We start from the raw sequence: 22,372 nt of genomic DNA, 5'->3' as shown, positions 1-22,372 counted from the left end.
CCATCGGATATTTTCATCCTGTACGGTAGTTTGCAAGAAACAATTGCTATCTATGAGTTATTGCTATCCGTTTATCTTTATAATTCATCCACATAATGTGAATTTATTGTGTTTTAAACACCCTCAATTTTAAACCTCGCATTCATTGTTGCTGAAGAGAGCGAGTGATTGAAAGAAGAATTTTTATCAATGCTCAACTGTTACCATGTCATTATTATTATTCTCTTACTTTTTTAATCCTTTCAATTGCAGACTTCCCCCAGAGAAGTGCTGCTAGTGGTGGTAGGGAAGTAGACACATGCTTGATAGACATGCCCCAAGGAGTCAAAGAGACTATCAGCCGAGGTAATGCAGCCTGATGATTTACAAAATGTTTTAATGAAATGGAGTATGGTTTTAGTGTGATCATTGCAAATTGCCGATTTCAACATTTGAAGTCTTTATCCTATTTTCCTATTCCAATTGTTTAAAATATGTTGTAAAAAGTAAGTCTGTAAGTCTGTTGTAAAAATGGTATCTGCTCAATATTTTTAATTAATTTGGTTTTGATGGTTAGTTGTTGTAGGTTTTTTTGTGAGACATCATAACTAATTGCTCAATTCACCCTTTAAATGCTTTTCTTCATTTCAAATGTTTCAAATAGTGTTTCAGCAGTCTGCTGTAAAAAAACACTTCATTAAATTTTTTCGAAATTTCGTTCGGTTGCTTACACGCTGAGGACTCATTTACAAAATTTTAATGTTTTAGGTAAAACTAAATCTACAGGCTTTGAAACTTTATAACTGTTTATTGTAAGATGGATTTAGTGAATGATCATATCAACTGCTTTTGAAAATTTGTTCTACCTTTATGGCTACCACAGCCTTTAATTTGAATAAACATTGTTCACTATATTGTGCCGTTCTACAATTTGTGCTGAGCTGATCTCAATCGATAACAACCAGAATGTGGAAAGTTTTAAAAATATTTGGTATGCTGTGTTGTTTAATAACCTGCCCATTCTAGTAAAAGCAAAATGAACATTTAAAAGTTCCAGTTTGCCAATAGAAATAAATGGGAAGACAGATATCTGTTACGGTAGTCATGAAAGTATTCTTATAATTATATTAAGATATTATGGAAGAAATAAAGAACTTTCAATAGTGGAAAATGCAAATTCCATCTAAGATCATATATTTAAAAGTGGTCATACCTTTGCAAGACCAAAGATTAATGACAGTACCCCCAGCTGACGGGTTTAGTGTCAGCCCAAAGCAAAGTTGAAGAGTATTGTGTTCAGTTCAACTAACCCTTTGAACCCCGTCGTTCTTGTCAACCCAATGTCTTGCTCAGTAACTCTGAGCAATTTGTCTAACAATCCAAAGATTTAAACTTTTATCAATTATATCTAAATGGGCTCATAATACAATGATATTTAGTAAAACATTGGAACAAAAATTGGGCAACCACAGCAAATGTCATCTAACAAAAATAGTACTTCACCATTATTCAGGCTATAACTGTAAAAGTTTGTACAAGTTCAAAAACTCATGAAAACGTTTACTTTGTTGTTTGTATTATATATATCAAGCACATGTTCATCATAAATTCATGACTTGAAATATATTGAAAAATTATGGTTAGTATCAAAAAATTCTTTGTTTGCATCATCATCATTTATAACCTAACAACGATCAAATTACTGTAGTATTGATTAGTTGATGATACTGTCCTAATATAGTTTGTTATATAACAAAGGAAGTAGACAGAGATATTTGAAAATTGTTACGAATGGAAGTAAAATATCAGGTCCAACATCCTGTGCAAGAATTAATTTTTTTGGTTTCGACAGTTGCTTAAAACAGCTGTTGTAAACAGAGCCATGTGAATGTTGGAATCACGGATGTTCGCAATTCTTACAGACATTGCCGGAACAATGGCGCTTTAAGGTTCAAAGGTTGAAATAATATCTAGAATATGCGACTTCTCACAAATGCTAGTAAATGCTATAAAAATCACTCCGAAAGTTTGAGTGTGGTCCGTATTTCATAATTTTTATAGGATTTACAAGTGTTTTTGTATACGACCATTGAGCTAAAATTCACATCAGATAAGTTGGATATTGTGGTTGATACTTACTGAGAGTTTATTAACATATACAGTATTTTAAGCTTTTGTCTAAATTGTTTATATAGCGTGTGAAGGTTGGTAATCATATCATGATATTATGAAGAAATGTGTTGCTCTCCTTTACTGCTCCAAAATGAACCAAACCGTTTTCAGTGTAAGGTAATATAAAACAGTATTTTTTAATAAATATGTAAATATATACAATGTGCATATGCTCCACAGACAGCTGCATTCAACGAGTCTTTCCAAAGCTTTTCTGCTTATACCTGCAATGTCTTTTCTGCTTATATACGATGGCTGATTATTGGCCCAGCTCTCTTTCCTGAAGGATCGAATATATGAAATTTCGGTCTCTAATTTTAATAGCCGACTTAGTTGGCTATTAGTATTTTGATCTCTGACTCAGTGGTCATATGGTGATTCTTATTATGTGAATCCGGCTTGTGTCATGCTTTCAGCTGAGTAAATAGCTGACTCGGTCTATTTGATCCTATCCCTACTCATTAGGAAAGATTTGAAATCTTACCTGTAGCATGTTCGGCTGGTAAATAGTATTAGATATGTTCTTCCTTAGCCCTTGTATTTCATGCTGTTACCATAAATGGATTTATAATTCAGTATATCTTTTGATATTACCAGCCGAATATTAGGAATCATGATGCCTCGTGATGCAGCTTTAGTAGGTTTTGTACCAGATTTTCCCATTTAGTAAATAGTCAAAGTATTTGGCATATTGTATTTGCACCCAAAAACGAAAAACAATTTTTTACATCTGTTAAGTCAGTATAAAATATCATTACATTCAACCCTGAGCATAGTTTCGCTTTGCTAAAACATTATTTTCATGGTGATTTTTTCTTACTAATGAGCAGCATTGTAAGACTCAATGTGACAACAAGCGTTTTTCTAATTTTAGATCTATGGACTTTGAGTAACTTTTAATAAACATTGGTACTACTTTGAATGATTTTATTAATATTTCATAGTAATAATAATGCTGCGAGCTTTAATAATGTTGATAAATCGTACAAATCAGACATGCTCAATGTCATAGTAGAATGGCTTAAATTTGCTTTAGCTCTATCTGTGCAGCATGAATTAATGTACTATTTGATGCTGAATAATCTGGTATCAAACTTCTCTTTATAGACTCTAGCAATCAAATGTTATGACAATTTATACACACTTTTATTAAATATTAGGTTATACTGAATATATAGCTTATATATATTCAATACAGGTTATATAGAAATATATAAGTTTCTGCTGGCTATTCGGCAGCCGCTATTACTTTTTAGTTTTATTATTGATTTAGTTTAGTTCAGTGGCTAATTCATTAATAAACAAACATTGTTTGAAGTCAACAGCCTCACAACTTCATTAGTGTGTAAAGTTGGTTTATAGCCATATGGTTATAAAAATGTTTATAATTTAATCCTAATTTGTGATCGGCTCAAGTTATACTGTTTATTGCTATTATTTTCTGGATTTAATCTGTTGATTCATCAACAAGTTAAAAAAACACTGCTTATAAAAAATTACTTGAAAAGATTAAATGAGATCTATCAGCATTATTTCATGTTTTATATCGCTTTTATTAACATGGTGATATAACTATAGTTATAGCAAAACAATCTGAAAACGATTCAAATGTATCAGGCTAATTATGGTAATAATAGTGCAACACAGAAATAATGATACAGCGCTGATCTGTCACACTGATTGCTTAGATTAGTGGGCATTAGATTTTTTGGATGACCTTCCGTTCTATGTTCTCTCAATCAATAAGGATATTAGAGATATTCTCATGGTCATCGAGTAATGAGTAGAGTATTTTTTAACTAACTTGACGTTAAGCTGTAAACAAATTATAAAAAGATCTGTCCATCACACAATTATATCAAAAAATTACATAGATTATTGTGTATTACATTCATTAGAAAAATCTGTAGTCAAATGTAAGCCTGAAGCAGTAATTATGTAAACGTAAAGTTATACTTAGACGAGATGCACTTATCGGACATTTAGTTGGAACTTATACAGGTTTCAGAATGGTTTACATATCAAATTACACCCTTTCTATGCCATCTAAAATCAAGCACAAAGTTTGGTAATCGAACTAACTTAATGCTTAGAAAATATCATAGTAATCCCTCCTTGTTAGACAAATATTATGACTAGTGTATAAAAAAACTATTCCTCAAGAGGGCACCTGAGGCCCATATTAATAATTTTTATCAGTGATGACGGTTTTAATAACAAAATAAAAATATTGAACTAAAAATAAAATCATGATATTTATAGATAGTGTTTGAAGTTGGAAAAAAAGCACAAACTTATAACAATGCGAATCTGCAAATTTTAGTAAAATGGCTTGCAGTACCCAAAAATAAATTCTGATACTTGGATTGCAGGAGAAGGGTTAAAAAGGTTTTGCGTAGTCCGTGAGAGCAGCTAAGTATAAATCGAGCTAAATTTTTTACAATACCATTGTAGAGCTATTTCAAGAGTTATTGCAAGTATCGACAAATGATGGATGTTTGGGCCAACTGAAACTATTCTGTCTTGATTCAGTTTCACTAAAAAATTAAAACTGCAATGGACAACCATTATTTACCTCAAAAGTTACCAGAGTACATAAAATGGTAGCTATAATGAAAATTTTATATGATTTTACCTACATGCTATTTGGAGAGACATGAACTGTTTTGCAAACAACTTATGTTATTTAATTTGTATTTGTTGAAATTCAGTATTAACATCCTCTCTTAACTCCCCTGTCACAGACATGTGACTTAGGTATACTGTTCAGCCATCTGTTGCCTCTTTTTATTTTTTTAGTTTGTTTGTCGTTTAAATTTTAGATGATTCTTTTAAATTACTAACATTTCTGCTTTTGGGGTTAACTTTTATTAATTTTTTTTCTCAAAAAGTGTGATTTAAGGCCAGTATGACTTATTTACAATTGTTCATTATCGTTCAAATTTTATGGCTTGTGCTACTTGTGCTTCTTGGAAGCGAAGGTCGAGAAAATCTTTTAATTGAATCTTTTTGCTATTTTGACATGATTTTATGCTGTGAAATAGATTTTTAACTTTGGCTTGCTAAATTTGGTATTGCTTTGAATGTTACCATGTCTTTGCAAAGCTCTATACAAGACCATTAACTCTTTTGCTGCCGTAAGCCAACGTGTCGGCATTCGTGATAACACAAGTACAGACCGTAAGCAGATGCATCGGCTTATTAATAAGGTTCAATTTTTCTTTTTATTATGAAGCCCCACATTATCTAGTCCAATCAAATTTAGTCTCTGACGAAACAACTTTGTTGTCAATCATATGCAGTTAGTTAATAAACATTCTTTTGGCTCAGCAATTCCATTTCGAATCATTTTTTTCAAACAGGAAAACAGAATGGTTAACATTATGGCAATAAGAAATTCACCGCTAAGAAAGTAACATAATTAGTGTGATAATGAGATTCGCAATTTTTTTTTATACATATCTTGTGGAAATTTGTGTTTTATGAATGAGACGCATTTTACAGTAAAACAATATCTGTATTGGTTCTTGAAATATTGCATAAACCCTAGTGGAACAACGATTTGTCAAAAATCTGTTTGACCTAATTTGGTCAGAATAGCGAGTTTAGCGCAGTGGTAAAAGAGTTAAATGTTGAATATGATAAATCAAACTCGAAGTATTAAATGTCGTTACTAAAGGTCATTACATAATTTGCAGGGTATTATTCAGAAGGTTTTGTTAGCAATGTTCAAGAGGATGAACAAGTTTCTACACCTGGCATTAATAATGAATTGGAAGATCTCTGTTTGCCAAAAGGTGAGGAATAAACAGCTATTTTCATCAATATAAAATTTTAGGGAAAAATTTGTGTAGCTCAAACCCGAAATACCTCAACCTGCATTTGAAAACTACAAATATTGCTATTTGCATTATTTGTTTTTTTCAATGCCTAATCAGCTTATTACTCAAAGTGGTGTGAAACAATGCTGCAAGTAATGTTCTAATAACTGCTGTAATATTGTTGGAAACACATTGATTTGTTGTAAAAGAAATATTGATGCTAATCATACGCACAGTAAAGTCGACAAAATCACAAAACATGTACTGATTGTGAAAATGATGTTAAAGATAAAATATTAAGACACAGTATTGATGGGAAGTCCCTTGAAGATTGATTATAATGCCTGGTTAATTTATTACATTCAGAGTCTGTTTGTATTTTTCTTAAAAGCAAAATGTTTAAACAATGGCTCACAAATCTCGCCTGGATGAGTCATAGTCAATTGGCAAGCAAAAACCGTTGACTGGAGCCATGCCCCATTGTCAAAGCATCCTTAAGGCTGAATGTCTTTCCAATCACCACCTTCCACTTTACTTGAGAAGCTGTATGATCTTTTTAGTTTGAACCAGTATGAAAAGATGAAAAGAAGAAAGGAAGAATAAAAGAGAAACATTTTAGGTTAAATACTTCTTTTGCTGTTTGCAGATAGCAACATACGACTTACCTATAGCAACCTCGGTGATAATCTACCTTGCTTTGAACTCAAGGAGGTGCTACCGCAGTGCATTCAAAACTTGGAACAGTATGTTTTGCTGATTAATGTTAGTCTATCATTTTCCATGTCGTTATCAGTGGGACTTTTCTGACATATGAGCTCTTAAAGCGGTTCAACGAGATTATATACCACTAGCAATGTCATGAGATTTATGTACGCTAATTATCATCGATCCTAACAACTTTCATCTTTTGGTAACGGATAAATTTGTCTTTAGCGATTTGATATAAGAAATAATGTTTTGAGATGCAAATAAACTGAGAGCTCAGTACCAGAATTATACATCACACTAGAATGTCAAGGTTCCTACGCTAGGCTCAAAGTATATCAAATCGGAATGGTCTATTTTAGAATTCGAGTCAGACATGGGATCCAACATCTGCTGGTTATTTCTGCGCCTGGACCAATAGTCTGTGTTTACGGAGAAAGCATCGAAAGATTCGGTGACGAGATAGAAAATGTTTTTTTAGAATTTGGGTTTGAAGTCAGAGTTCAAAACCGACGATCTTCTGGTGGAATTACAAATATGTGCTTCCAAGCTCGTGTCCAAAAGATTGTTACAGAATTTAAAAATCAGTTTTCAAAAAGCAGGCATGTTGCTCAGACAGATGCTAAATGTGAACTAATAGCAACAGCTAAAGAGAAACAGTCTGATGGAAGCCATCTTGAGGTGATGTATGCCATTGTCCCAGCACATCTGCTGCACAGTGGTGATCATGAAAACAATCAACCACCAGTTTCAATAAACTTCCTTGAACCAGCCTCTCAACCATTCATTTTCACATTTCATGAAGATGATACTCGAGCTTGCAACCTTCAGGCTACTCCAATCTTCAAATACCAAATCACAAAAAAAATACAAAGTGATGAACAAAGTCACTCGCATATGAATGACATTGCAGCTCTGAAGTTTGAGCAAAAACCAAAACGACTCCTGAATGCTGCTGTAAAGCCGCTGCCTGTTCCTAAGCAATCCTACATCAACTTTCTTGCTGAAAGGCAATCTGTAGTGATGGTGGGAGGCCATGTAGGACGGATCGTTCCTTCGCCCATAGTTGTAGCAAACGATTGCTGGGCTTTTGGGCTTCACCTTTCCTTTGTCATCCCTTCTACAGAATCTAGCCAAATACAAAGGTCTGTATTAGAGATAAAATAATTTACGCTTAGAAAAGAAATGAATTTCTATTTGTGTAATTGCCAGGATTATTTGAGTAGGTATTATTCCTTGAAACACTTGATACAAAATTCAGAGAGGCAAAAAGTGTTATATTTCATGAGAGTAAACTTAAAAAACTTGAAATAAATAATGCAAGCAGTTCCGATATTTTGCCAATAGCGGTAAAAGTTTCTGTTTCTTGCATAAATTTTGTAAAAACTGGAAAAAAAAATCTTTTTGAATGCCACAGAGATTTTTAAACCATTGCCTGTAATTCTGACTATCAGAGCTTACGGTTGAATAAAGAATGGCGTTATACGTTTCGAAAAGCTCCTCAAAATTGTTTGGAAACTAAATCTAACCCTATTTAGGGGCGTTGCAAATGGCCTTCCATATTTTGCACTATGTTTTGAGCGGAACTACGTAAGTCCTTTGAGATACAGGAAATTGGCTTTAACTTCTCTCCAAACTGTAGATGTCTGAATAAGTATGTATTTTGATTCCTAATAATATCTCTACTGGTTGATACTTAGTAGTTGAAATTAACCTACAATGATCTTATAGCGAGTGTTGAAATTGGCTGAAGTTTATGATATTGTTTACTTCATCTTAAGATTGAAGGCATGTTTTTATTTTATACCTAAATCTAACAATGTTGCATAAAAGCTCACTGAACTCATTGTTATATTCGCCACAGTTTTCAATCGAATTTGGCTTTTTAAGAGGAATTATCAGCGTCGATCAATTGTAACTTAAATTCAAATAACCGCAAAGTAGCTATCAAATAACGCACTACAAAGTTACAAATCATAAAAGTTACAAAGTAAAAATCTACCAAAACCTACAAATGCATATTCGAAAAAAGCAGACGTTTGCAAATTGTTATGTTTCTGCACAGAAGCAATCAAATAGAGTATTAAATTAGAGAAATGTGGTTTATTGCACTCTCCAGAGACAACTGATTTGATAACAGAAAACCCAAGTATTTATATGTTTGGTCATAGAAAAGCTTTGTAAAAAGCTACAAGCATTATTAATAGCTATAATGAGACAGTACTATAATATATTAGCTTGTATAAAGCTTTAGCTAATAAGCATAATGTTTGTTGGCAAAGTACCAATAATACTTGGCACTTGCATGACACCTCCTCACTAAGCTAAATGTTCTTTCTGGTTCTCTTAGACCTTCGGGGTTTGTCTCTGCTATACTCATCTCCATCAGGTAGACGAGGGTTGCGTGGTCTTCTTCTAGACGGAGGTTGCTCTGTTACAGTTGTAGGGGCTGGTAGTTGCAGTTTTGTCTCCTCTGTTATATCAGGTTTATCTCCAGGGTCTTGATCTTCTTCTGTTGAGTATCTTGGTCTGAGTTGTTCAACATGTCTTCTCCAAGTAGGTCCCTTTGGTACCACTTTGACATTGAGACTACGAGTTCCATATATCTTAGTAACAATGGCTGGAACCCATCTAGGTTGTCTGTTGCGTCTAGGTCCATGATACAAGGCATAGCATGGTGCTCCAAGATTGTAGCTGTGTATCTTGCTAACTGTCTTTTCTGCAGATCGGTTGACTTCTCTGGATTGATGAAACTGTGCTATGTGTGCGGGTGATGGCAATAGGGTGTCAATCTTGCATCTCATCTGTCTTCCATTCAGCAGCTGACTGGGAGAGTATCCTGTAGGAAGTGGTGTCCTTCTATAGTGCATCAGGAACTGTTGTAGTGCAGATTTAGGTGGGAGTGACGATTTCTTCATGGCTTGTTTGAAGGATTGTACTAGTCTTTCAGCTGCGCCATTTGTAGCTGGATGGTAGGGTGCTCCAGCGAGGTGAACAATGCTTCTCTCTTGACACCACTGCTGAAACACTCCTGAGGTGAAGCTGGTAGCATTGTCAGTGACTATGGCGTGAGGGTATCCAAAGTGTGCGAATATCTCCTCTAAGATGTCTGTGGTAGCTCTGGTAGAAGTAGATGAAGTCCTGTGTATGCATGGATACTTTGAGTAGGCATCTATCATCACTAGCCATTGGCTGCCCATGAAGTTCACTGCATGATCTAAGTGAAGACGACTCCATGGCTTCTCAGGTAGCATCCAGAGATGTATAGGATACTTCTGTGGAAGCTTCTGGTGTTCCGCACAGGCAGTGCACTGTCGGCTTGTCTCCTCTATATCAGAGTCAATGCGAGGCCAATAGACAGCAGTTCGAGCTAGCTTCTTCATTCTTTCCATTCCAAAGTGTCCAAGGTGAAGGATCTTTAATACTTCCTGTTGTAACTTGACCGGAATGACTACTCTGTTGCCATATAGAAGACAACCTTCAGTGATAGAAAGTGAATCTGAGATCTTGTTGAAGAGTGACAGCTGAGTCTCCTTCATCTCTTTGTTACCAGGCCATCCTTCTGCTGTGTAGCGCATTACTGTGGCTAGTGTTGGATCTTTCTTTGTCTCCTTTGCTAGAACATTGTAGTCTGTAGAGTTGAGCTGTTGTCCAATAGTGTGAATAGTGCATACTGTATCAACATCATCCTCATCTTCTCTTGCATCAAACTCTTTATCAGGTCCAACTGGCAGTCTTGAGAGGACATCTGCATTTTGATGATGCTGGGTAGATCTGTATTCTATGGTGTAGTCATACTGATTTAGTACCAGTGCCCATCTTGCTAGTCTGTTGGCTGCTAGAGCTGGAACTCCTTTGGTAGGTCCTAGAAGTGTGAGAAGAGGTCTGTGGTCAGTTACCAAGATAAACCGTCGACCATACAGGTACTGGTGATACTTCTTTAGAGCAAATATGATTGAGAGAGCTTCTTTTTGTATTTGTCCATATTTCCTCTGTGTGCTGGTCAGTGTTTTTGAAACATTGGCTATTGGTCTCTCACTTCCATCAGGATAACGTTGAAATAGTACAGCTCCCAGTCCAGTTTCTGAAGCATCACATGAGATTCCAATGTCAAGATCTGGGTTGAAGTGTGCTAAGACACTATCAGTTGATAGCATATCTTTCAGTTTGTTGAAGCTCTTTTCTTGTTCAGTGCCCCACTTCCAGGTCTCTCCTTTGCGTGTCAGTTTATGCAATGGTCCTGTGAGTTGTGACAGATTGGGTATGAACTTGCTGTAGAATTGTGTAGCTCCTAAGAAAGATCTTAGCTGAGTTAAGTCTGTTGGGACTGGCATCTGTTGTACTGCATCTGCCTTCTTTCCTTTAGTGATTCCCTTTGAAGTGAGTTTGTGTCCCAGATACTCTACTGTCGGTTGAGCAAAACAGCACTTGTCTTTTCTACATCTGAGCCCTCTTTCTTCTAATCTTTGAAGAAGTCGACGTAAGTTTTGTAGATGGCTCTCTGCATTGGCTCCACTCACTAGTATATCATCTAGGTATACTGCTACTCCTGGGAGGTCTTGTGTCAGTTGCTCCATGATTTCTTGAAAATACCCTGGTGCTGAGCTTATGCCAAAGGGCAACCTCTTCTGTAGTAGTACTCCTCGGTGTGTTGATAGTGCTAGTCGTCGTTGACTTTCTGGTGCCAACAATATTTGATTGTAGGCATCTGCTAAATCAATCTTTGTGTAGCAATAGCCTCCACCTAGTTTTCTGATTAGATCTTCTGGTAGTGGGATAGGTTTCCTATGTGTTTCTAGCTGATTATTGATAGTCTTGGAGTAGTCTCCACATACTCTGATCTTCCCTGCAGCTTGACCTGTTGTAGATTTGCGTACAGGTACAACTGGTGTTCCATACTGGTTGAATTGAGTTGGTTCCCATATGCCTTTAGCTACACCTGCTTCGTATGCTTGGTTGAGCTCTTCTGTCAAGGCAATAGGAACTGGTCTGGGTCGGCAGAAGACTGGCTTTGTTGAAGGTTTGAAGTTTATCTCTAGTTCAAAGTTCTTGAGACATCCTAGCTCGTCTTTGAATATTTCTGGAAATTCTTTGCACATCTCCTTACACTTGATTTGTAACCTCCCATCTGGCTGGTTCTCTGTGATTGTTGATACAAGGTTCTGTTGTAGCTTGTCATCAATAGAGATGCCTAGTTGCTGTATAGCAGTTCTTCCTAGTAGGTTGAGATCTTGTACAGCACTAATCACAAATGGTAGTCTGACTTCTTTCTGTGCATCCAATTGGGCAGTTAGCTCACATCTGCCAAGCGTCTCTATGAGATGTCCTGAGGCTGATTTGTAGTTAACTGTAGTAGGTTTTAGGTTTGGCTTTCCTAGCTTCTCCCATATTGATTTACAGATGAAGTTGTCACAAGCTCCAGTGTCCAGTTCAAGTGTGAAGTTGTCTCCCTCCAGTTTGATGTTTTCAGCAAGTTTCACCATCTTGGTTGATGTGCATTCTATCATCTTTACTGGTTTTCCTGCTGCAGATGATTTCTTTTTCTTGCATGCTCTTTCTATGTGACCTTGTTTAGAACAAAAGTTGCAGGTGGCTGCTTTGAATCTGCAGTCATCCGCTGTATGGTTAGTTCGGTCACATCTGTAGCATAGCTTTCCTTCCTTCTGCTTGTCAGGTGTAGAGTTGTTTTTCTGGAGTGGTTTGTATCTTGATTTTTGTTGAGCAACCTTGTTGACTTTAGACGAGTTTCCATAAACTGTCTCTTTGGCAACTTTAGCTGCTTCTTCTGTTTCCTGTGCTACCTGTATAGCTTTGTTGAAGTTGAGTTCATTGTCCTTGACCTTGAAGAGAGATTTGAGAACTGCTTCATTGTTTACAGAGCAGATAAATCTTGTTCTGAGAGCCTCATCTAATGGATCTGTAATGTCTATGAAGGCACATGTAGTTGCATCTTGACGAATTCTGGCAGCTAACTTTTGAATAGTTTCTCCAGGTTTCCTCTGCATGTCACTCCAATACTTGTAACGCTCTCTAACAATGAAGCGCTTAGGGTCATACTGGTCTTTGAGAAATTCCAGTATTTCATCCATGTTGAGGTCGTTGATCTGCTTGGGTGTTGAAAGCTGAGCTGCCATATTACTAAGCTGCTTGTAGAGTGTAGGCTGTTGGTTGGTGAGAAAAGTGCCAGCAATCTTGTCTTGATGAATAGAATTTGCTGCAATGAAGGTGTTGAATCTGTCTATGTAATCTGTTAGTAGCTCTGCTGTTGGGTCAAAACCTGGGAAGGCTGGAACAGCGGTTGCAGCTGTTTCTTGTTTCCGTTGTAGGTTTTGTAGTAGTAGCTCCATCAGTTTCTTATTCTCCTCCATTCTTTCATCTTGCTGACGTCTGTATTCCTCTTGTTGCTGCTTGAACTCCTCATGCTGCTGTTGTCTATGCTCTTCTTGCTGACGTCTGTATTCCTCTTGCTGCTGTCTCTGGTCCTCCTGCTGCTTCTGCATTAGCTTGATCAGGTCTGCTACTTCTGCCATTGTAGTGGTGCAATTTTGAACAGTTACTCTTGTAATAAACTAGAACTCTTTGTATCGATTTTATCAATGATAAAATCTGAACAAAACTCTTTGTAACTGTTCAAAAGAGAAATCCTTGTCGCCAATTAGCTTCTGTTATGTTTCTGCACAGAAGCAATCAAATAGAGTATTAAATTAGAGAAATGTGGTTTATTGCACTCTCCAGAGACAACTGATTTGATAACAGAAAACCCAAGTATTTATATGTTTGGTCATAGAAAAGCTTTGTAAAAAGCTACAAGCATTATTAATAGCTATAATGAGACAGTACTATAATATATTAGCTTGTATAAAGCTTTAGCTAATAAGCATAATGTTTGTTGGCAAAGTACCAATAATACTTGGCACTTGCATGACACAAATCATATAATACAAGCAGAAACAAAACTTAACATGTTTAAAACAAAATTATCCTCATCAATGGCTTGTCCAGTTGCGTTCTGTTGCTGCTTTTGGTTGAACTAATATCAACTTTTCTTGCCTGTTATTTTCCTTCTACAATGCCTTTTGACCTTCACTGTTCATCTGCACCAATTCATTAGTTGATATTTGCATTCAAATTATTTTTTGCAGGGCAAGTCTTTTAAATTTGGTCGTTTTAAATACACTTGTTGCCCAGAAAAGAGAAACTGTGTGTAATCTTGCACATGCCTGCTAAGCAGAAATCGTGTAGCCTCAAATAGTGTTACAGATTCCATAGCAACTGATAAATCATTTTTTACCTCTGTCAAAGTATCAAAAGCGCGTAAAACAAAATACTAATATTATCCTGAAACACTTTATAATTATTTGGATTGTGTTGCTTTCAAAGTTTTAACAAAACAAAATGTAAAGCTTTGGAGTTACAACATGGACTATGGTACACACAGCAACAACAACCAAAATAGCTGTGATCAACTGAGTTGTTATTAGTAGTAAATTGTGGACACCTTTCTATTGATCGCTTTCTAATATGGGTTCACATATATCGAAAAATGTCATAGTGGTCGACAAATAAAGGTGGTGTTCAATTAAATTTCTGTGTGGTTTTTTCAACCGTTTGTCTTTAATGCCATTCTATTGATGGGTGGGTTCAAATAAAGGTGTTGATCAAAATATTTTTTGGTAAGTTAAATTTACTGTAAAACTTCACATACCTTGCAAAAAAAACTTATGTTTAACAACATTCTTAGTAATCTAAGAATAACGTCACAGAATTTAATATTTATGAATATTTTCAGGCAGCTTTGACTGTTTCCGACCGTTTTTCGATAAACTTTTTTTTTCGTGCAAGAAAAACTTAACTCGCCCAATGTTCTTAGTAGGCTAATAGTTTATTGCACACAACTTCATCATTTATATTCATAATTTTTGAATTTTATAACCCTTAGTCTGTGAGAGACTCTTTGCCAAAAGAGAAAATATTGTCTAATAACAACCCCGTTATATGTTTTATACAGATTATTTTGATACTCGTATTGCCAGTATTAACTAGCTTTGTTGCAATGCTAACTCTTCATTACTACCCAGTAATGTATAGCTAATAGCCTCTTAGCTATCTAATATTACTAGCACTACAGTAGTACTAGTAACTACTATTACTACTACTAATACCCCTGCTACTATTATCATTGGTCCTATTATCATAGCTACTATTACTACTACTATTACTACTACTGCTGCTACTGCATATACTGCTACTGCTACTTCTACTGCTACTGCTACTGGCACTGCTACTGCTACTACTACTACTATTACTACTACTATTACCGTTACTATTACCGTTACCATTCCCGTTAGCATTACCGTTAAAATTGCTGTTGCCGTTACAATTACCATTACCGTTACCATTACTGTTAACATTACCGTTACCAATACCGTTACCATTACCGTTAACATTACCGTTACTACTACCGTTACCATTACCGTTACCATTACCATTACCGTTACCATTACCGTTACCATTACCGTTAACATTACCGTTACCATTACCATTAACATTACCGTTAACATTACCGTTAACATTATCGTTAACATTACCATTAACATTGCCGTTACCATTATCGTTACCATTATCGTTAACATTACCGTTACCATTACCGTTACCATTACCATTAACATTACCGTTACCATTACCGTTACCATTATCGTTACCATTACCGATACCATTACCGTTACCATTACCATTACCGTTAACATTACCATTAACATCACCATTAACATTGCCGTTACCGTTACATATATCAATACCATTATCGTTAACATTACCGTTACCATTACCGTTACCATCACCGTTAACATTACCGTTACCATTACCGTTACCATTACCGTTACCATTACCATTAACATTACTGTTACCATTACCGTTACCATTACCGTTACCATTACCGCTAACATTACCGTTAACATTACCATAAACATTACCATAAACATTACCATTAACATTGCCGTTACTTTTATCATTACCATTATCGTTAACATTGCCGTGACCATTACTGTTACCATTACTGTTAACATTACCATTACCATTATCGTTACCATTACTGTTACCATTACCACTACCATTACCGTTACCATTACCGTTACCGTTACCATTACCGTACACATTACCATTACCGTTACCATTACCGTTAACATTAACGTTAACATTACCGCTAACATTACTGTTAAAATTACCTTTAACATTACCGTAATCGTTAGCGTTACCAATAATAATACTATTACTTTTACTATGACTATTACTACTACTGCTATTACTACTGCTATTACTACTGATATTACTACTGCTATTACTACTACTATCACTACTACTATTACTACTACTATTACTAATACTGTTACTATTACTACTACCAAAAGTACTACTATTACTAATACTACTAGTACTACTATTTCTACTACTATTACTACTGCTATTACTACTACTAGTACTACTACTATTACTACTACGATTACTACTACTATTACTACTACTACTACTACCACTACTACTACTGCTACTAATACTACTACTACTACCACTACTACTACCACTACTACCACTACTACCACTACCACCACTACTACCACTACCACCACTACCACCACTACCACTAGTACCACCACCAATACCACTACTACCACCACCACCACCACCGCTACTACCACCACTACCCCACCTCTACCACTACTACCAACAGTATCACCACCATTATCACCACCAGTATCACCACCAGTATCACTAGTACCACCAGTATCACTAGTACCACCACTATCACCATTATCACCAGTACCACCAGTATCACCAGTATCACTAGTACCACCGGTATCACTAGTACCACCAGTATCATTAGTACCACCAGTCTCACTAGTACCACCAGTATCACTAGTACCACCAGTATCACTAGTACCACCAGTATCACTAGTACCACCAGTATCACTAGTACCACCAGTACCACTACTATGTATATGGCCACTTTAACCACAAAAAGGTAACCTTAGTAGAACAGAACACCTTTTAGCTACGTAGCCAATTACATAGATGTAAGACTTTTAACATTCGCAGCTTTCATTGGATGCAATGATCTTTACCCTAAACCAATGAGATGAAATTTCCAGCCTGTTTACTGTAGCACTGTCCACACTTGAGATATTTTCAGAAAAAAAAATCTCAAATCACAAAATAATTTTTTTGTTCATGATTTATTGAAAGTGATAGGCTAGTCGTCTGCCTGCTCATTTTTTTCTGTATTTGAAAATATTTATTAGCGTAAAAACTGTAGCTATTAGTCATGGTCATGTGGTACTCCTGTTAATTGCTTTACAAATGTGAGACCATTTTCAGAGACCCAATAACTGTTGTATTTTGGTATGTACAAACCTGGATAGCCTGAGTAAAATTTACTTAAACAGTTTATCTTCTTTATAATACTAATGTATCGATCTGATTTTTTGAAAAGAACCTTACAATTTTTTAAAACCAGACAGTATAAAAACCAAAACTACTCACTAAACTCACTTATGTGTAGTTAGTTAAGAGCAAACGAGAAAGTTTATAGTAATTCATAATTTAAATTGATTTATCAATAAAAGATTGATGCACACAAAAATATATATTGGAGTTCGTTTTTAAAGACGTACCAGCAGTCATTGATACATTGCTTTCCATGGTAATCCAGCCGAGAACATATATGCAACATCTTTATAGGCAGATTTTAGGCTATAAAAGTTAAGGCTTTTAATGAGCTAAAAAGTATCATGTGCTTCTGTGTAACAACGAAAGCCATTGTAAAAGTGGTTAGCTTCAAGGAGAGTAGTTGTAATTATAATTTTCACGCACACTCACAAACATTCACAAACACTCACAAACACTCACAAACACTCACAAACACGCACACACACGCCTAAGCACACACACGCCCAACCACACATAAGCCCAAGCACGCACACGCCTAAGCACGCACACACCCAAGCACGCACGCGCGCTAATGCCCGCACGCGCAAACACGCGCACACACACAAAACACGCACGCACACACATGCTTCCAGATCCAGCTGGGTTTTTTGTACATTGCTGCATGTGCGTACAAGCGCTCATCAGTGTATCAAAATGAACTTATATTTATAGGTTTGAAGAAGGTGACTCTGGAAAGATTCTGCATATTCAAGACAAAGAAGGTCATTGGATGCCAATTGCTATGTTGGTAGGGAAATATACAGTAAAAATACCAGAGTATGGATCAAGCATTTACATTGCTATCATTCTGAGTGAAGCCCTGAATGAGATAGAGAGAGACTTCAGAGACAAGATTTCCAACATCCAGCTTCATCCAACAGCTTCTTTTTATTCTGGTATAAAAAATTCCCAACTTTTATGGTGGTTCATTTTAACTATTATTCTCAATTTTAGTTTACAGTACCATGTGGTAAACATTGCCCTGTGTGTCAAATATTGCTTTAAACATCACAAATTGCTCTGTGTGTCTAATAAAACGTTCATTGGCATTTTCTGCACTATATCCAACGTATTCCTAATCGAATACTGATATGCGCATTAAGTTTTGCTGTTTGCTAAATACTACTTATCATATTACAATACTGTGCTAACAGTAATCGTTTTATAATTCTGTTGATATCAAATTGACCGTGGCATCGAATTACAACAAAATTTCATGGTATTATCACCGCATAGAACCATTCAAAAGCAGTTATAGAATTCAAAACAATGAAAACTATTCTAAAAGTTGGCTCAGTGTAAAGAAATGACAGGAGCCATAAATCAATACAGCAAACGTAAACAACCTAAAAATGTATTTAAAATAGTTTATCTGGTGTTACACTAGTTCTGAGCTCTTTGACTTTATAATTATTGATTATTCGACTCTATCAATTATTAAATGACAGAACTTTTCTAAAAAACTCTTAAAGGAGTTTATGGTTTGTTAGTTATAAACATTATTAATAGTTATATTTTATTATTTATTTCTGACTACAAATTCCATCTCCTTTGAAGTAGAACAAAACAACTGTGCCATATCAACATTATTTCATGTTCAGTAAGTTTAGCTTATGTAATTATCTTTGTATACAATAGATGATGAAACTGAGCAGAATTCAGAGGAATACCTTAGGATATCAAGTGAGGCTGAGTTGAAACATAACAGGGAAAGGTAAATAATTACCTGATATATTTACAATGGTATTAATAAAATGCCACCAGAAGATTACGAGTATCGTTATTTTGAGTGAAAGATCTAGCTCACTCTCAGCCTATTTACCAACGCATATTAGTTTTTTATCTGGAATTTAGCTATCATGAGTGAGAGAACTGTATTAAGATTTACATTTAAATTAAATAAACTTGAGAATGAAACAATGTTACCCTAATACTTTTATTCAAATGAGTTAATATACAGCAACACTGGGTTTGGTTAATTTGCAATAATTTGTTATGGTTTTCTGTCGCAGGTTTGCTTCACTGACCAATCTAAAGAACTTGGAAGTCACAAACATTAAATTAGATAGCAATGATGTTGAAGCCTTAGAAAGACTTACGTCATTCAAAAAGCTCACACTGCACAGATGTGAATTTCAAAGACTCAGGTTGGGTTGTGAAAATGATACAATTGGCAGTCAATTGGTTTAACTCGTTCACTACCGCATTTAATTTTAGCTCTGACCCAAATTTTTTCTATTCTCACAAATGTGAAATAAAATCACTAATTTGGTAATAACTTGAGAAAGAGCGAAGATATCAACTGAATTCCAATACCAGATTGTTGAGGATAAACTTGTTATTAGAAAACTTTATCTTTAACTAACTTCCTTAAAAGGGACAAAATTTTCACAAACCTTATGAACAATATTTGCCAAGCAATTTCGATAGCCATATTTTGACTGTCACCATAATATTCTGTTACGATAGTGGTACTGCTGTTAGCACTATTACACTGGGCTATTTCTTAGCAAGATTCGTTGCTAGAAGAGTCAGATTCACTCGATATAGAGTGATTGGAGTCCTGATGGCTGAGAATGTTCAAAGCTTCCACAGCTGTTCCGCATTCTATTTTCAACCATGCTTTGTCTGTGGCAAACTTTCTGTTTATAAAATTTGAGCTCCTAATGAAAAGCCTTTGAATTAGTCTATATTGTTAGCAGCCAGCTTGGTTTTATGGAGATCTTATTGATTTATATGAAGTGAAGAATAGGTAACTGCAAATAAACTAGCGCACTGTCTAAAAGCTGATGTATCTGCTTCTGGGCACAAAAAGAAGATAACCTGAACTGATACATCGGCTTGTGATAGTGAATGAGTTATTCCGTAGTTTGATAAAACATTACCTCAACTGTTGAACAGTAACTACGAGCTAAAGAATGTTTTTTTTTCGCAGAGTCAAATGGTCTGTTAGTTTAATCTACCAAAAGCTTTTAATTTATAATAATTGATTTTAAGTCTTAAATCTTCTTTTTAGTCACAAAATATGACACTATGTAACCTTAGATACAAAATAGAGAAATTAGTACCTTGCATAACAGCTGCCAGTTTTAAAATTTGTATTATTTTGGTGAATTGTGGCTTGCCCTGTGTCTTTTTATGTTACAGCGTGTGTTTTCAGCAATTAGTTCACACCGTTCACTACACAGTTCGATATATCTATAATCCAATGACTTTTAGTTTAAGAATGCCACAATATAGGTGTGGTATATTTATTTTTAAAAAAATTCTAATTTAGGATTTGATATACTTGCGATGCTTGTTGTTCTGGTTGAATAAAAAATACTTTTCCGTTTGTGCTATAGCTTATTGCAACGGCAGGGCGCCGAGATCAGGGACGAATGCCCAGCTGATTTTATGACTGATGCCACAACGGGACCGAGTCTTAACATCACAGCAAAAGACTCGGTCATAGTTTAGCCAGCTCAGCACACTGAGTCGACTAACACTATGCTGACAAGTTATCAGGGCATATTCCGCTCCAACAACGGATATGTGTGATAAAACTCTGATGTGAAGCATTCCATCCCATTGAAAGAGGGGATCCAGCTTATCTGACAGCCTCTCCATCAGTTGGGACTGAATAAGCAGGCAGATGCAAAGTGGGAAGTTTAAGAGCTACTGAGCAAAGGGCCTCTTGAACCGGATGGAGGCGCCTGGAGCTCTCTGGTAGAGTTGGTCTGGGAGAACAATGGCAAGTGACGGTTCTGTGTCGACTACCAGTTGATGAATGTCATTACAGACCATCACGCCTACCCCTTTGTCCAGATCAACAACAGCCACAATGCATTGTTCAGCAGTCAGTACTACAGTGTCATGGAACTGGTCAAAGGCTACTGATCAGTATCCTTGCACGCCGACACACAGTAGAAGTCAGCGTTTGCTACAGGTTCAACCACTCACCCATTGGTGGTCTATTGAGAGTAGCATGTAGCTTCACGGAGAGACAGACAAGTTATTATGGTTAAGAAGATCATATTCTTTCTAGAGTTATATATCTATGCTATGTGCCACTAAAGCCTTGCGTAATGATAAAGATCATGTTTGAGGTATATGATTGGCTTGATATACTGATAAGGGGTTTGTATGATGCGATATCAGCAACCTTGCTCTCGGAATATTATTTAAAACTGATGATGAGGTTGTCGAGGTAGAGTTCTGGCTCAGGAGGTTGATGGTAATCATATTGATGTAACAGAATTATAAGCAGTGACAGAACGTTCTCTCTGTAGTCATAATGGCATTTTAGGTGCATTCGCATTGTGGCCGATTCAGCCATTGTGTTTATTTTAGGGGAAATCTATTATTGAAGACAATTGACTGCTTGAGCTTTGTAGAATTCCTATTAGAAGATGACTCGATCAGTACAACACTCTTGTCAATCACCCTGTTTGAGTTGAATCGAGATTCAGTTAGTAAAATTAGGAGATCATATATCAGATGTGCTTATGAAAGCTGTTGGATAGTAGTTGACAATTTTTGTGGAGTCATAACTGTCGGTTTCATAATATTCTGTTTGATCAGGACTTGAAAATATTTTGTCAGAATTTAGTTCCTGACTAGATAGAAGTGAGGTCTTTGGTTTCAAGAGATGGCATGGTGATGGTTGTTAGGAAGTGCTTGGTGTGCAGAGAACTAGAACTGGCGGTGTTATAGCTGGAGCATAGCTCGCTGGGAGTCAAGGAGTCAAGGTTGAGGTTGGCACCTAATATCACCCATCACAAAACATGCCTCATCCCTTGCTTTTATATCTACTACCAGTTACATAATTAAACTGCTGCTTCTTTCACTATAACATTTGAGCAGTTCACTTTTAAAGATAACTACAACATGAGTTGTTAAGTGAAAATTTTCCCTGCTATTGAAGTGAAACTATAGTCAAACTAATGAAAATTAGATGGTCAACTGTGTGTTTAGCTGCTCATATCAACAACAAAGCGATGCTACAGATGAGATTACCTACAAAACCATAAAGATAATAGTGGTTTGATCTGGCAAGTCCATACAGAATATCTTTCTAATTCGGCTTTTTATTCTAAGTGGAAAGTTAAACTTCAGCTAAGACACCTTGTAATCATTCAAATCAGTTTCCACCTAATTTGTCTAGCAACTCAGTTTATACAACACAAACTAATCTGCATCTTTTCAAACCAGGTGTTAATTCTATGTAAAGC

General features: G+C 35.9%; 2 protein-coding genes across 2 annotated transcripts in view; one reads left to right on the top strand and one right to left on the bottom strand.

The window, feature by feature from the left end:
- Positions 1 to 6,444: 6,444 nt before the first annotated feature.
- The window catches only part of LOC137410003 (uncharacterized), a 372,155-nt gene continuing 356,227 nt past the window's right edge, over positions 6,445 to 22,372 (top strand). The window contains exons 1-3 of the mRNA XM_068095633.1: positions 6,445 to 6,517; positions 6,619 to 6,715; positions 7,040 to 7,822. Of these exons, the coding sequence (XP_067951734.1) occupies positions 6,445 to 6,517; positions 6,619 to 6,715; positions 7,040 to 7,822 (953 nt within the window). The remainder of the gene's footprint in view (positions 6,518 to 6,618; positions 6,716 to 7,039; positions 7,823 to 22,372) is intronic.
- On the bottom strand, positions 14,811 to 21,105 carry LOC137410002 (aspartate and glycine-rich protein-like). Its single transcript, XM_068095632.1, has 4 exons — positions 21,102 to 21,105; positions 20,821 to 21,004; positions 16,384 to 16,679; positions 14,811 to 15,901 (listed from the first exon to the last, which is right to left on the bottom strand). Exons 1-4 carry the CDS (start codon positions 21,103 to 21,105, stop codon positions 14,811 to 14,813), a joined length of 1,575 nt encoding a protein of 524 aa, XP_067951733.1.

This window comes from Watersipora subatra, unplaced genomic scaffold (genome assembly GCF_963576615.1).
Source record: "Watersipora subatra unplaced genomic scaffold, tzWatSuba1.1 SCAFFOLD_35, whole genome shotgun sequence".
Taxonomy (NCBI): domain Eukaryota; kingdom Metazoa; phylum Bryozoa; class Gymnolaemata; order Cheilostomatida; family Watersiporidae; genus Watersipora; species Watersipora subatra.
Note: the sequence above shows the minus strand (reverse complement) of the source record. Positions and strands in the feature narration are given on the sequence as shown.